This window comes from Acartia tonsa, chromosome 5 (genome assembly GCF_053477335.1).
Source record: "Acartia tonsa isolate MP-2025a chromosome 5, ASM5347733v1, whole genome shotgun sequence".
NCBI classification, from domain to species: Eukaryota; Metazoa; Arthropoda; class Copepoda; order Calanoida; family Acartiidae; genus Acartia; species Acartia tonsa.
This window is the reverse complement of record NC_137264.1, coordinates 28,426,943-28,443,262: the sequence shown is the minus strand read 5'-3', so window position 1 is coordinate 28,443,262 and position 16,320 is coordinate 28,426,943. Positions and strand designations below refer to the sequence as shown.

At 31.3% G+C, this 16,320-nt stretch overlaps 1 protein-coding gene and 1 long non-coding RNA gene across 2 annotated transcripts; both read left to right on the top strand.

The window, feature by feature from the left end:
• The first annotated feature begins 2,396 nt into the window (after positions 1-2,396).
• Positions 2,397-3,987, top strand: LOC145319205 (uncharacterized). Its single transcript, XR_013879740.1, has 3 exons — positions 2,397-2,527; positions 3,205-3,253; positions 3,782-3,987. It is a non-coding gene; the product is annotated as an uncharacterized LOC145319205 (long non-coding RNA).
• Positions 3,988-4,488: 501 nt separating this feature from the next.
• LOC145319204 (sodium/potassium/calcium exchanger 1-like) lies at positions 4,489-15,224 on the top strand. Its single transcript, XM_080161172.1, has 12 exons — positions 4,489-4,588; positions 5,148-5,188; positions 5,503-5,610; positions 5,908-6,036; positions 6,282-6,332; positions 6,998-7,056; positions 8,208-8,258; positions 9,345-9,460; positions 9,858-9,946; positions 10,415-10,576; positions 11,825-11,880; positions 12,362-15,224. Exons 3-12 carry the CDS (start codon positions 5,508-5,510, stop codon positions 12,548-12,550), a joined length of 1,005 nt encoding a protein of 334 aa, XP_080017298.1. The 5' UTR covers positions 4,489-4,588; positions 5,148-5,188; positions 5,503-5,507; the 3' UTR covers positions 12,551-15,224.
• The last annotated feature ends 1,096 nt before the right edge of the window (positions 15,225-16,320 follow it).

Below are 16,320 nucleotides of genomic sequence, written 5' to 3'. Positions count from 1 at the left end.
AGCTCTTGTACCGTCTCAATTTTGAAGATTTTTACAAAATTTCAATTCTAGTGTGCCGATATAAACCTGAAATTTACCCAAAAAAATGGGGGCCATCTCAATTATAACATATGAAGGACAAAGGTGTAGCAAGTATATTTCCAAAGTAAAAATTGCCAAATTCCATACCTAAATAATAGGGTTGGGCCAGATTGGACAGATACTGATATCCGACTGATTTATAATGCTGGATATCAATTATTCAGGTTTATATTGACACACTAGAATTGAAATTTTGTAAAAATAAGTTAAAATTGAGATGGAACAAAAGCTTTAAAAACGGTCTTTTTGCAGATTTTAAAAAGTTTGTACCATCTCAATTTTAAAGATTTTCACAAAATTTCAATTCTAGTGTGTCAATATAAATCAGTCGAATATTGTAACTGTCGAATCCGGCCCAACCCTATTATTTATGTATAAAATTTGGCAATTTTTGCTTTGGAAAATTACATGCTACACCTTTGTCCTTCATATGTTATATGTTATATGTTAAATTTCAGGTTTATATCGACAAACTAGAATTGAAATTTTGTAAAAATCTTCAAAATTGAGAAGGTACAAGAGCTTTAAAAACAGGTATTTTTTGCATATTTTTAAAACTTTGCAGTGCTTGTACCATCGCAATTTTTGCATTACAGAAAAAATATTTTGCATGGGTCATTATTTTGCATAAATCAACCATATTATGGCTGGGGGCAAAAATTTTAACAATTTTTTTCTAAAACGGGACGGGGTAATATACCCAAATGGATATATTAATTCTTGGATATTACATTAGATTTTCATCTTCTCTAATAAAGTGAAACACGCAGCAGACTAAAATAAAGAGTTACCTCCTTCAATTCCATCCTCCTGGATCTAACGAATTCAACAATAAGTAAGTTTCATGTTAACAAGCTAAATTGACGACAATTTTTCCCTTGTAAGAATATCCACGTATATTGTACATCCATTTGTATTTGTTAGCCTTTTGTGTTGGACATTCCTACTATCTAGGTTAAGATAGACATAATGTACACCTCATTATGAGATTAAACTCTTAATCAACAATTATGCCAATGTTTGTTTTACAGATTTTAAAACGGCGACGCAGCCTAACCGGCAAAGACGTCCAAGGGGGGGGGGGTAAAGTGGAAATTACCCCCCCCCCCCCCCATTTAAGATTTACCCCTACCCTGGGGGTGCCGTAGGCTCCCCCAACCATTTAGGAGCGGGTATTTACCCCCCCCCCCCCCCAAACAATTTTGAAAAAAAAAAAATTTATGCGCGCTCATTTTTAATACTAAATATTTAATAAAATTCAAATTGCCCCCTCCAAAAATTTTACCCGGGGGGGAAGTTGCATTCCGAATATTTTTTTCTAAAATAGGTTAGAGACGTTACGAACTGAGAAGTACCTTAGATTAGATCTACGCCAAGTAACTTTTCAAATATATGAATGAGTTCTCCGATGACTATTAAAAATAATAAAACATTATTTTTTATTATAAAATCAGTCAAGCGAAGTAAAATATACAGTCATTTTTTAACACATAAAAACATTCTGAAAGCAACAGACTTAATGTATCTAGATGGTCCATCTGATCCCATTTTTTTAAACTTAAAAAGGAATATTTAGCAGACAAAAAGATTTATTTTTTGTTATATAAAGATACGGTTGCACGTGAAGGTTAGTATAAGCCCCCCCTCCCCCTGAACAGATTCAATGAGGAATGTCCCCCCATCCACAAAAATTCTTATTAATGGGAGAGAAAAAGTTATTTCCGTTATTTCATTTCCTCCACTTCAAGAAAATTGTTAAGTTTAATATCATCCACAATTCGATGTTAATTAAATACTTGGATGTTGCACCAGATTTTCATGTACTCTAATAAAGTGATACTGCCAGCTGGCTAAAATAACGATACTCCCCATTCACTCCCTTTACTCCATCCCCTCATCTCCTACTGGATGAACGAACTGACCAATAAATGAGGTCAATATTAGCAACTTAAAATGACGACAAATTTTCCCCAGTCAATATATCCACGTAATCTATATCCATTACATTAAAATACTATATCAGAATAATACATATAAAGATGGAGCTTCTTTTAAAGGCTGACATCATTGGTCAAATCAAAGCATTTGTCAAAACAATACAAACTTAAAATCAACAGACTTCCAATATATATTTATATGTACTCTAATTACTTCACACCTAGCCTTTAGTTTGGGCGAATAATGGTCAGGAAAATAGCCTAAAACCACCAAAAGCCCTTTAATAAGCTTCTCTTAAAAGTACAACCCAACAGGACCAGAAATTTCTGAGATCTCTAGCATCAGACAAAAAAATTTCTTTTCTTATAGATACATATAGTTTTTTTCAGATGTAAATGAAAGAGTTAAAAATGTATCAAATAACCATTTTGTTTATGCTCTTGTTCACAGGGCAGGTAACACTGGCCCAAGAAGACAGTCCAGCCCAAAATAACACAGATGATAACAGGCATTTGAGTAAACCTCATCAATTGAAACAGACATGCCTTGATTTTGTATACAAGCGAAATATGAACAAAATATAAAAAAAAATATTTTTTTTATCCCAAGCCAAAGCTACAAAAGTTAACACACTTATTTGTCATTTTTAGCATCCTTTGTCATTGCTACAAAGATGACAACATCCATAAAGGCGATGTTTTATTTGTTAAGAGGTCAGACAACAAACATTATCTAATATAGAATATCAACGCATTTAATATACAACATTATTTATAATCTGATCTTAAATTCCGCATCAATTTATCCCAAAACAACTCAAAGACAGAATGCTTAATATAGACAAACTTACAATTATACTTTGCTAATAACATTATAATGATCCTAGAAATCCATAAACAAAATATCAAGTGAATGAGACGATTATAACATATAAAATATTGCTTTCACTATTGCTATGTTAATTATCATAGACTTGTTAAGATTTCTTAATCGTACCCAATTGTTCCAGGAATCATTATGCAAAGTTTACTAATAGGACAATTAATGATGCTTTGGATACATGCAAAATTTATATAAACGTGAACTAGACCCTTTAGTTTATTGTCCAATTTTTAAAACTTAAAATAGCTACTTGGCACGTCATTTATACATAGAAATATATTAGTTTACTCTTAATTGATATAGTAGCATTGGTGATCCTTGGTATCCACCCAACTTATTCACGTGGCAGCAGGCAACTTTCAAATATTTACATCATTTTTTTATCTTTATCAACAATTTGAATATCTTGAGCTAACGTTTTGGAATCTTGAACTTGAAGCTGGTCGTCCCACTTGCAGCCGCATATATCCTTGTAGGATGAGGCCAAGGTGGTAATTAAGCAAAAAAAAACGTTTTCGTACATGCCAATGTACAGTTCAGGGTGTAAAACTTTTTTTATGTTTTCAATTTTGATTTATAAAGCTTTAGAGTTGTCGACAATTTGGCCGCCGCACCCTGTACAATACAATAACTCGGGGCCAACACATAAGTAATTAATACAATTATTTTTATTTACTAATATTTAGTTCAAAAAAACTTTTTTAGTCATTAGTCAATTAGTCATATCAGCGATTACGAACTTAATTATTGACTACACTTGATAGACAGATGGACATATTTAAGGTATATGGGAGCTTTACTATTGAAAATCAGAATTAAAACATTATTCAGACAAAGAACAAAATTAAAATATTGCCTTAAATGTTTAAAATATAAATAGATGAGGGACGGAGGAGCATTACTGTACCTGGTTGGATGTCTATACATGTTTTTCTGCTTGGCAATCATCTACTTTGAATATCTATTGCCAGGCACATTTCCTCTGTTTTAGAAACATTTGCTTAACATTTTAGATTAGCTATCTGAAACTTTTCTTTATAAATGTTATTTTAGTTACAGAGACCCAGTAGTCAGAGATTGTAGGCTTAGAAGGAACCTCATGGGAGGGTGATGTCACCATCCCCCCCCCCCCCCCAAACAATGATAAACCATCTCTGAAAGTATGACAAGCTAAATTGTAAAGGAGAACCGTAACGGTTAAGATAAGCGGTTAGCGAGGTCCTCTAGTACAGACAGACAGACAACCTGTTACTTTCTTGTAAGGATACGCCTTTTAAAAAGATATTTGAGAAATTTCCATGTATTTATATTACGCACTGTACAAATCGGATCCAAAATTAGCCCCCCATCCTAACAATTTTTTATTTAAAAAAATGATATGTGAGGATAGATGAAAAAAACGAAGACAAGTTATATATATACATTTTTAAATCATAGATACTTTAATAGATCAATGGATGAAAAACTGTTCTTTAAGTGTGATATTTTGCTTTTCCGCTTGCTTTTCGGGGAATTTAAAAAACTAATTCACTTGGGTAAGAGATAGTTCTAGGCAATGTAAAGTTAAAGAGAGTGAAATATTATTATCAGCTATTGCTGTACCCGTCAACAAATGGGATCTTTGTCCAGAAAAAGCTGCGGCGACCCTGTGGCCGGTTGCCATCGCATTGCCGTCCATTTTCTCAAGGTAAGTAGACGCACTCAATTTAGATTGAACTCTCGCTATTTTTTGTGGTTTTTTATTGACAATGGCATTTCTTTAAAAAATGGCAGGGTTCGGAAGCCGCGCCTCAGCCGCGCATAAGCCTCAGTTTTAAACCTGCTTGTGAGCATAAAAAAAATTTCAGAAAGAAGGGTTGTCTGCTAAAGAGCAGTTTTATTTATCCAACTGAATTTTATAGTGATAACATGAAGATTTCACTGAGGCTTACACGCGGCTTACGCGCGGCTTTCGATCCCTGAAAAATGGTTTCTATTGTACTGCCCTACATTTTCAGTTTTTTTTGTTTGAGTGAAGTTACTATTTTAATCATAATATTAGTAGGTTTATTTTGTCGTCTATTTGAATTATAGATTAATTTATCTCTGTTTCTATGTGTAACCATACATTAAAAATTGTAAGGATCTACTCCATACTAATACTTTTCTTTCTCCTCAACCAGTAATAGTCTCTCAATTGCAATAGCAACATTTTTTTTTTAATTTTTATGATTTAATAAAGCATTCAATTGATATCTTTTATTTAGGATTATTGGATCATTCATATCCTTTGATTTCATTCAACCAGGTTAAATTTACATTTTACCTTCATAATATTCAATTTTATAAAATAATAACGCTTTCGGTTTGTCCATTAAGATCTCGCTAACCACTGAACCAAGTGAAATAACAATTTAGGTGCCGGGATTGTTTTAGGCTAATTTACTACCCCTCCTCCCCGAAGCAAAACACGTAAAAAATGTACCCAATGAATAAAAAAAAGAATTTAAATCCTAATAAAAATTTATGAATATTACTTTTCTTATTTTTAATTGTGCAGTATTATTCTACAGGTGTCAGAGTATATGCTTCAAAACAGATTAATCAAAACTATTTTTTTAGGAGCAATGGTTGGATCTGCCGTGTTTCACATACTGTTTTCTTTGATGGTGGCTTCCTTTGCTGCCTGGAGGCTACCAGTGGCTGCAGGAGCATCTACGGTTATCAGGAAAATAGTTTATTTACACCATCTAAATTCATAAATTAATAAATCTATTCCTAAATTTATTTTCATTCAATTTTACCAATCCAAATAGGAATTGATAAGTTACTTAGGTATTTTTTATAGCGAAGCTAATATGCAATTCCAAATGTCCGTCCGTCTGTCTGTCCATCTGTCAAACATTTAAAAAATTTTAAAAAAGCTATCTAAAACTAACTTACAAAGCTTTTTATGGGAGAAAATTTATGAAATTCTGTAGCTCTAAATAAAGAAATAAACTATGTAAACTATTTCATCTTGAAGGAGTTTTCTCTTCTATCTGCTGGCTATCATAATCTTTACTCTGTTTTGCGTGGACTCATTCTTGTACTGGTGGGAGGCATTAATACTTCTGCTAGTATACATTGTGTACTGCATTGTTGTACATTTCAAAGGGATAACTTGATAAATAAACACAATAATTTACTCTTTTAAGTACACTTTAAAGGAATTGTCTTATAAATAATTGTAATTGTGTACTCTGTGTACTGCCTTGTTGTAGTATATTTTAGGGTAATATCTTGTTGGCAGTGTGTCCTCCTTTAAATTCTAATGATTTGCGAAAGACAGCCAGACAGACAAACAGAGTGTTTAAAAGAAAATATATTTATTATGATTTTATTTATAAAATTGAATACAGAAGTTATTGAGGATAAAATCTGTCATCGCTGGTTAAAAAGAGAACCCGAAGGTACAAATTAAACAAGGATGATTGTGTCCAATGGAAGAAGGGGGGGGGGCAAACAATACTATTTTTATTTACCTTTAGATTATGATAAAAAAGGAAAAGATAATGGATGTATCATATCATGTAGATATGTGTATTTTTAGTATTGTTTCTTTTACGGGGTTAATGTTAATACTTAAGAATTATATATGAGTCATTTCTGAGATCAAACTGGAAGAAAAATCCAGCAACTTAAGTATCTGAGTTTTTTTTTAGCTGATTAAGAGATAAATATCCTTAAATAAAAAAAAAAAATGCATAGGCTCATGCCTTAACAAATTCTTAATATAGATAGAGATGGGTTTTGATGGACAAACAAACAAATAATTCCTCACTACTTTATTCAAATGGACTAGCAGCAACGTCTCTTTTAGGCCTCTAGTGGCACTTGAGGGAAGAAGGTTGGCATGAATGAGTGGACACTCCACTTCCTTATTTAATTTTAAAAGATTTTTTTTTGGGAGGGGGGGGGGTCATTTCCCAAAAAGCTTTCTCTTGACCTCTGAGAAGCATCACTGAAAAGGAGAACTTTTCACCTTTTCGGTTCAGCGGTTATAGAGATCCTTCGGTATACACAGGTATATCGATCCTGTTTCTTTTATATAAAATATACATATATATATTTCAAGGTGAATTCTATGAGGGACTTGGATTTAGATTTTATGGCTCAGCAGCTTCACAAGACCAGGTACGGTATTAACAAGTATTTCAAAACAGGGACAAGTATATGTATATCATACACATATACACAACACAGACATGTAGACATCTTGTACATCCTCTTTTTAAAACTCAACATTTTAAAAATTCCTTCAAACACAGTCATGTTGCATATCAAAATGACCGCATTGAAATGCTGATTACGAATCTGAAAACTATATTTATAAATATTGCTCCTAGTTCGAATAAGACCTCATTAGGTACCTAAAACAGCTAATTTAGTCAAAACCATTTATTTCGGTAGGTTATTTGAAGATCATTTTAGACTGAATCAATATTTTTCAAAATGGTTTTTAAATTCGTAATCAGCATTTCAATGCGGTCATTTTGATATGCAACATGCCTGTGTTTAAGGAATTTCAATTTTTGGTTTTATAAGGGGGCGAGCACATTTTATACCCCCCGCGTGCCCGTTGTTTTTAGATTACAAAACCCCTTTCAAGTTTCACAGGGTTTTATATTGGCCCAGTAACTTTTGCAAATGTGTAGTAATGTGAAATTCCAAAAAAACATGCAAATCGACCCACCCTAATAAACATCTGAGCAAATTCGAAAACATTTTATTGGAAAAAAATTCCCATTTCATGCAATTTATGTTTTTTTTAAATCAGTCAAAATACAAGAAAGTTCCTTTTGTCTTATCTTTTATATGTTTATTAATATTTAGTTTAATGATATTAAAAGTTAGATGAATATGTTTGCCATTACTTTCCTGTATCACCTAATTTTTATAAAAACTGTAAATTATTTCTACAGCAAAACTCTATCATCTCATATACCCCACTCTCGTAACGAAATACCTATTTATTATATTTGCTAGAAGCAGCTACGCCCCCTAGGGTCTCTTGAGTAGGGGGAAGTGGAATTCGATAATTCAATTTTTAATTTTTTTTGGGTGGGGGGTCGACAATCCCCTAATTTTTTCCTGGGGGTTATTTTTCTTGGGAGGTTGGTAAAGGAGAACCATATCGACTCAGCGGTTGGCGAGATCCTTCGGTACAGACATACAGACATTATGTTACTTTATTATAAGAATTGTTTTTATTATGAAGCACTTTGTAGGTAAGAAAATATGCGGATGTGATGGTACACTATGTAATTATTGATGATGATTTATAGGAAATGAAAACTGATAATGAATATACTGAAGATAATCAAAGTCAATACAGGGTACGTAAAATAATTTTTTTCTTTAAAGCGAAGCTTTTCTACAATAAGTTTTCTTAAGTTTCATGAAATGTAATTTAGGGATTGTTACTTTAAAGAATATGTTGATGTCTATAACCATTTTAAATTACTCCACCCCCCCCCCTCTCCCTCTTTTAAGAATTTTAACCGTAAATCCCCCCCCCTTCCCTCCACTCAAAAAATACTTTGATGATGCTGTGAGTATTGGTGCAAAAAATATGACGTAACAAAAAAAATTAGCCAATGAGAGGCCGTTATTGACCAATGGTAAAATTTATAGTTGCCTCTCATTGGCTAATTTTTTTTGTTACGTCATATTTTTTGCACCAATACTCACAGCATCTACTTTGATGTCTATTTTTAAATGACCTTTCCTGAATTCTTTGAATAATAGCTACAATGTGTATTCGCTCAATAAATACAGCTTGAAAGGTATGTATGTCTGTCCATATCAATGCATTTCAATTTTGGCAGCAATTGAGCTGTATATGAACTTTAACTTCAACGTAATCTGTTGGATGTTGAGAACAGCTGTGTTTTTTTAATGCTCTGTTATTTGCAGCTTTACATTTATAGATATATTACCATTTTAATAATCCAAAGTAGTCAAACCTAAATCAATATGAAACAGAAGACCAATACGTCCAGCCATTTTATTGAGCCAAACATGTGACATGACAGAACCCAGTAATAGTATCGGACTGATAAATAGCCAATGAGAGGCCATTATTGACCATGGGTTAAATATATAGTGGCCTCTCATTCGCTAATTATTTTTTTACGTCATAATCAGTCCGACACTTTTACTGTGTTCGACATGACAAACTGATACTGAAATATGGCCACAGTAAAAGTGTCTGACTATGACGTCAGAAAGAATTAACAATTAACCAATGAGAAGCCAGTATTCACAATTAATGGTAAAATATATAGCGGCTTCTCATTGGTTAGTTGTAAATTTTTTCTGACGTCATAGTCAGACACTTTTACTGTTTTCCTGAAATATGTATTTTTTATAAACAAAAATCTGCTAGACCTTTTAACTAAAAGTTTTCTTAATGGTTTAAGGATGCATTGTTACAAGGGTATAAAAGAGGATGTGGATATAAGACATACTGGTTTCTAGCCCTACCTATACTAGCACCTCTCTGGATAACCATGCCTAACCCTAACAGACCATCGAGGAAAAATAATAATCAAAAATGATTTATAAACATATATCAATCTAAAAATCTCGAAACTAAACCTCCTACTGGGATTTTTTTTTTATTTGGAAAAAAATACAAAAATTATTTTGGGGGGGGGATGGGGATTTTAATCTTGGAGCAATTTCTTTTGGGATGGTGAAAGAACCATCCACAAAAAATACATTCTTTCCGGTACCTTTAAGAAGCTTCATTGTTAAGGAGAGTCAAATCTTTGGTACAGACAGACAGAGGACCTCCTGTTGCTTTATTTATGTATTAGTGTTTGTATAAATATGAAAAACAAATTAATTGTTCTGCAATCTATCTAATGAAACAGAAATTTGCAATAAGCTTAAATCTTATTCGCCTTTTCTAAATTGTTATTATCATCCAGTCAGAACTGGTTTGTACTGAACATACTTGTGTGTACTGCTTGGATAATGGGTATCAGCTATCTTATGGTATGGTGGACATCTACCCTAGGTGATTTTATTTTCATGTAGATCAAAATAAAGAAATTGGCATAAAAAGAGAGAAACATGGTATCAAAACATTTTGTAATGTCTGAATAAATATGTAAAATTAAAATTTTGTCTGTTAGTAACCTCCTATAGTAATTAAAATATATGAAATATTTTATTTTATTCTTATGCTAAGAAAATATCTTTTTAGCTTAATAACCAATTGAATTGCTAGTAAGAATTGCAGATTGTACATCCAGAAAAAAATCACACTAGATTGAACATAGACGTCCAAGGGGGTGTGGGGTAAAGGGGTGATTCCCCCCCCCAAATAAAAAAAATGCCTCTATGAAATAAAGATTACCCCCCCAAAAAATTTTTTCTTCAAAATTTTACCCCCCCCCCCAAATAAAAAAGCTTGGACGCCCCTGAGATTAAATTTGGAATTTTCAATTTTGCTCAGTGATTGCACTAAACATATTTTTTTCAGGATCAGTTGTTGGTCTCCCCGCAGAGGTGATGGGGATAACTTTTTTGGGCCTGGGTAGCAATGTCCCTCTCTTCCTTACCTGGATATTGTTGGCCAGAAAAGGTTACTTGAATCCTGTATTGAGTCTGGCTTTGGGACTAAATATTCTTGATCTGGCTTTTGGTAAATATTTTTTTTCAATTATCTCCCCCATAAACAATATTATTGCTTTTAATGCATAAATTTGTGTTTTATTAAGAAAAAAAAATAATTGGCATTTTCTGCTGCAAAATATGATTGATTTAAAATTACGCTTTTCATATTTTTCTGTAATATAACAAACAAGTTTTTCTAATTAATGCCTCAAAAATTGAAGTTTGATTGGTTATCATTATGCTATAAATGCTATTATAAATGATATTATAAACACCTTTCCTGAAACTTTTGTCAAAAAACCTGCCCAGTGCCTATCCTTACGTGTTGCATCTCTCGTTTTGTTTTCTCCTGTATAAATATTCTGTAAATGTTTTGTTTTCTCCTGTATAAATATTCTGTAAATGTATTGTTTTCTCCTGTATAAATATTCTGTAAATGTTTTGTTTTCTCCTGTATAAATATTCTGTAAATGTATTGTTTTCTCCTGTATAAATATTCTGTAAATGTTTTGTTTTCTCCTGTATAAATATTCTGTAAATGTTTTGTTTTCTCCTGTATAAATATTCTGTAAATGTTTTGTTTTCTCCTGTATAAATATTCTGTAAATGTTTTGTTTTCTCCTGTATGAATATTCTGTAAATGTTTTCTCCTGTATGAATATTCTGTAAATGTTTTGTTTTCTCCTGTATAAATATTCTGTAAATGTTTTGTTTTCTCCTGTATAAATATTCTGTAAATGTTTTGTTTTCTCCTGTATAAATATTCTGTAAATGTTTTGTTTTCTCCTGTATAAATATTCTGTAAATGTTTTGTTTTCTCCTGTATGAATATTCTGTAAATGTTTTCTCCTGTATAAATATTCTGTAAATGTTTTCTCCTGTATAAATATTCTGTAAATATTTTCTCCTGTATGAATATTCTGTAAATGTTTTCTCCTGTATGAATATTCTGTAAATGTTTTGTTTTCTCCTGTATAAATATTCTGTAAATGTTTTGTTTTCTCCTGTATAAATATTCTGTAAATGTTTTGTTTTCTCCTGTATAAATATTCTGTAAATGTTTTGTTTTCTCCTGTATAAATATTCTGTAAATGTTTTGTTTTCTCCTATATAAATATTCTGTAAATGTTTTGTTTTCTCCTGTATAAATATTCTGTAAATAATCTATTTTCTCCCTTCATTTAAACACCCTCTTTTTCACAGTTTTAGACTATCATATCAAACATTTATTGGATGCAATTGTCCTTGTTTTTTTATTAAAATAATTTAATTTTAGAAACACCATTTACATCCTTGATCCAGATGGCAATATTTTCTTCTCCATACTTGTTGGTAAGAGCATGCTTTTACTTATTTACAAGAGACGTTTAACATTGTAATTACTGCTGCTACTACTATCAGATGTACGAATGATTTGGTTCAAAATGTATCAAATTTAACATCATTGCACACTTAGGAATTCTATAAAAAGGTTATGCCATCGAAGTATCGGTTGTCTGCAATAGTTTGAGTATACGTGAATTGGGACCTACTGTATGGGTGGTATATTAAAGTAAAGGGGAGGGATTAAATATATTTATGTCCCCATCCCATGGACCCTTTTTGCCAAATTAGAATTGGGTCATTGAATATCGGCCAGTAGCGTTAGAAATATTAAAAAAACCAAGTCGCTACATGAGAGGAGAAAAGAATTTGCTAGCAGACAAAAATGGTCCCCTACATCCCGAAATGCATTATATATCTATACTAATACATTTATTGCCAGATATATTATTGAGGTATAATCTATCTATCTATTTAATTAAAATTTTAGGTTAATAGCCGTGGACTGTTATGTAGTATGGTGTTGCTGGTTTTGTTCCACCTGATGGCTCTTATTTCATTCCGTGTATGTGGGTGTAGACCAACCATATGTTCTGGTGTCACTATGATTGTATTCTATGTACTATTTGTTTTTATTACCATTGCCTTCTCTTATGCTTTTATTTCCTGTCCTATTTAAATAGTGTACTTACAGATATACTATTGCTTAGTAACCCGCGACTTTGACGCATCACGTAGCGCATCCACTCATTGTCGGGAAGGTGTTAGGTTCCAATCATGGCCCAACATCGCGTCATAACTACAGAAGTTAACAATTGTTCCTTCTGCTGCTATGTCAGGTGTGCGACAAAAATAGTTATGGTAGGGCGAATGCCTTAGTCCAAAACAGGCGCAACTTATAACAATTCACAGTTAGGGCTTCCAGAAAAGGGTTGTTCAATGAAAGGGTTAATTTTGTGAAGGATGCATGTCCATATAATATTGCACACCATTTAGCAAGATTTGGTTCAGAGATGCACCAAAATAAGATCTTATGGTGTATCCAGTTTTGTAAAGGCTATTTGTTTGAAGTAAAGTTAAGACAGAGGAATCTTTAAGAAAAACCTGAAAAGTCTATTCTACATATACGTATGGCAGTTTGGTAAATTTCTTCTTCTTAACTGTAAACAATCCGTGGAAAGATGTCTATAATACAAATCAATACATAATTACCTATTCTTTTTATTCCCTAAGAAAACAAATTACTTTTCTTAATAGAAACAAAAAAAATTGATTCATGATACGTTTCCTTTGAAAAATATATGTATAGGAATTGTAATACCTTAAATTTCTTACAAAGAGAATATTATTAAATTTTTAATTCTTTATTTAATAAAAAGATTCCTAATATGGTTTTTATATAAATATCCATGGAAACAAAACTAATAATATTTTTGGTAGCACAGCAACTTCTTAATTACTGTTTCTATATAACACGTCTATCATCCCTTCAGAGTAAGATATGTGATTGCAGTCTCTACGCCTGGCCGTCTTGTCTCTAGGCAGGGTAGCAACATTTCTTTTTGTAATCAAATAATGTTGTATTTCAATAATCAGCCAATAAGCTGATACTTAATCTAATCTTAAAGATAACTTTTATTTTAACAAATAATTTTAAATTTTTTAACTTGTTTGACAATAAATGTTCTATATTAAACACCATAATTAAGTCTAAAAAACAAAAATCTCTTTAAAAATATCATATTGAGCTAAATTGTAATGTTTACATGTTTAACAACTTTTTTTTAGTTATCTTAATTAAAAAATGAATACAAATTTTAACAATAATACAATATAACAACTATTTTTTTTTAAATTTTCTCTAAATAAGAATATTGGATTTTTTCAAAATTTCATAGTTTTATAAAATTAATCTTGATGTTTAATATAATATTCATTTATAATATAATATTTGTTTTTAATAACCAATTCATGTTACAATTGAATAAATGTTTGATGTAAATTAATGAGAAATATTTTATATATAAATAAGAAATGTAAATTGTCACCATTTACTAATCCTCCTTTTTTTGCAACCAGCTTATAGCTTAGCCGCCTTTTATACGACCTATCAGATATACTCAACAATAAATAAAATTATTAAAATGAACCTTAATTAAATTAATTTTCATCATTTACATATGAAAATTGTCTTTTTTAGACATTGTTTAATATATTATATTTTGAATCTTTTTTAAACTTCATCAATAAAAGAAGCCTAACCTAAGACAAACGAACATTAATACTTAAAGAGTATCAGAACTAAATAATCAGAATATAAATGTATGTATAAAAGTAGACACAAAATTGTAAGCAGTCACGGTGAGTAAATTTGTTGAAAAACCACGTAAATACAGGATATTGTTTAAGGACATACTTACATTTTGAGGACTTGATTACAGAGATGCTTCGCTTATAACATTGTACTTTGTTTTCCTAGGAATCAGTATTCAAAAAATCTGATCAATCGGATAATTTTATCACATAATTATTTGTTGTTAAAAAGTAAAAAAAATCAACATGTTTAAAATGGACATACGGAAATTCTGGTAACGGTTATAGGGTTGCTACGCTTTCTAAATCGTACCTAACTACTAAAGGAATCGCCATGCAAAGTTTGGAATCGATTGGACAATTCTATTCTATTTAGATTAACGAAAAGAGCTATCTGTCTGTGACGTACGGACGGTCGGACAGACCAACCCTAATTATAGAAAAGCTTCGCTTTTAAAAAGAGCAGAAGAAAAATAAAATAATTATTTTAATCATAATCTATGTATAATAACTAACAAACCATCAAAAAGAATGAAGGAAAAATTTTGTAACAGTCGAATGAATGATAATGTATAAAAGTTAATGTTTATATTAAAAGATCGATAAGGAAAATGTTCTTAGAAGTTAATAAAACACAGAAAGTGTGCAGACCGCTTTAAAAATCAGCATTTTTGCCATTTAGACACAAGTAAACTTTAAAAACAAGCATGATGGACCTGCGCAATTTCTGGTAAAGATAATAAAGTTGACATGCCTTCCTACAAGGACGTACTGGTAAGGGAGGGGGATAAATGGTGTTTACCCCCCCCCCCAAAAAAAAAAAAATTTAAAAAAATGGAAATTCTGAAGGCTAAATTAACTTTGAAATCTAACATTTACGGACATACGAATATTGATTTGATTTTTTATAATACTGATTCCCAGGACAACAAAGTACAATGTTATAATGTCCTAGAAATATGAGTATGTCCTTAAACATGATCCTGTATCTACGCAGTTTTTCAACAAATTTACTTACAATTTTGTTTCAATTTCACCTTTTTTACATTTATATTCTTATTATTCATTTCTGACACTCTACAAGTGTTAATGTTCGTTTTTCCTACCGTTTCAGAGCTTCGCTTTTATGGCTGATGACATCCTTGTTTTAAAGTTTTTGCCTTTAAAATGAAGAAAAATGAAGCAAGGCCTAAACTTTAAAGTCAATAAAAGTTAGGTTAAGAGACAAAAATAACTGGAATCTTATAGAACTCACGAAATATTTTGTAATGCCTAAAAACCATCCTAAATTGTTAAACATACATAAACAATTGATAGTCTGTCAAAAAAAAATTCATTTAGTCATTAAATAATACAAAATTAATTTTTTTCGTTTTGACTTTAGCAACGCCATCAACTTTAACACATTGAAGAGAAGATACTAATTTTGTTCTAAAACGCACAATTTTCAGAGTTAAAACATGATTAATACCTTAATCTCTTCCTTTAAACTTGCTTGACAATCGAAAACCTTTAAATCAACACATTTATTAATGTGTAGGAGTACAGCTCTTCACAAGTAATTTTTACCTGGAGGTCGATTGTGGAAAAACCCTTGTCTAATATCAAATTTTTTTTTCATAAATGGAATAGTCTATACTTGGGTAAAATATGGTATCAATTCTAGATTGGAGACGTTATTCTAACTAGTTCTATAACTGATTAATCTGTTTCCAAAAATCTAGCTTTCTTTCTTTGCAATTCTTTGTACTTGTTTTTTGGTCAAAATGATTAAAATGTTTTAACAAATAGTCTTAAATATATGAGGTAATACAAATAGAAAAGGATGTCCAGGGAGGTTGGCTAAATCTTCCCTTATTATCTAGTGGCAGATGAACTATCCCTTCCTGTTAAACCTACATAAATGGGACACAAAAAAATACATTATGCATGAAAACAACTTTACAGTAGCGAAGCTAATTTTAAATTAATTTTGTTTAAACCATAGGGTATGTTTTAGTTAATTATGAGAAAATATATCAACAGTAACCAAAAACTGTTGAGCTGCAAATTGTTGTAATATTTATTAATAGCCACAGCCAGCGGCTGGTAGTTTGCAGCTCAACAATTTTTGTTACTGTTGATATATTTTCTCAT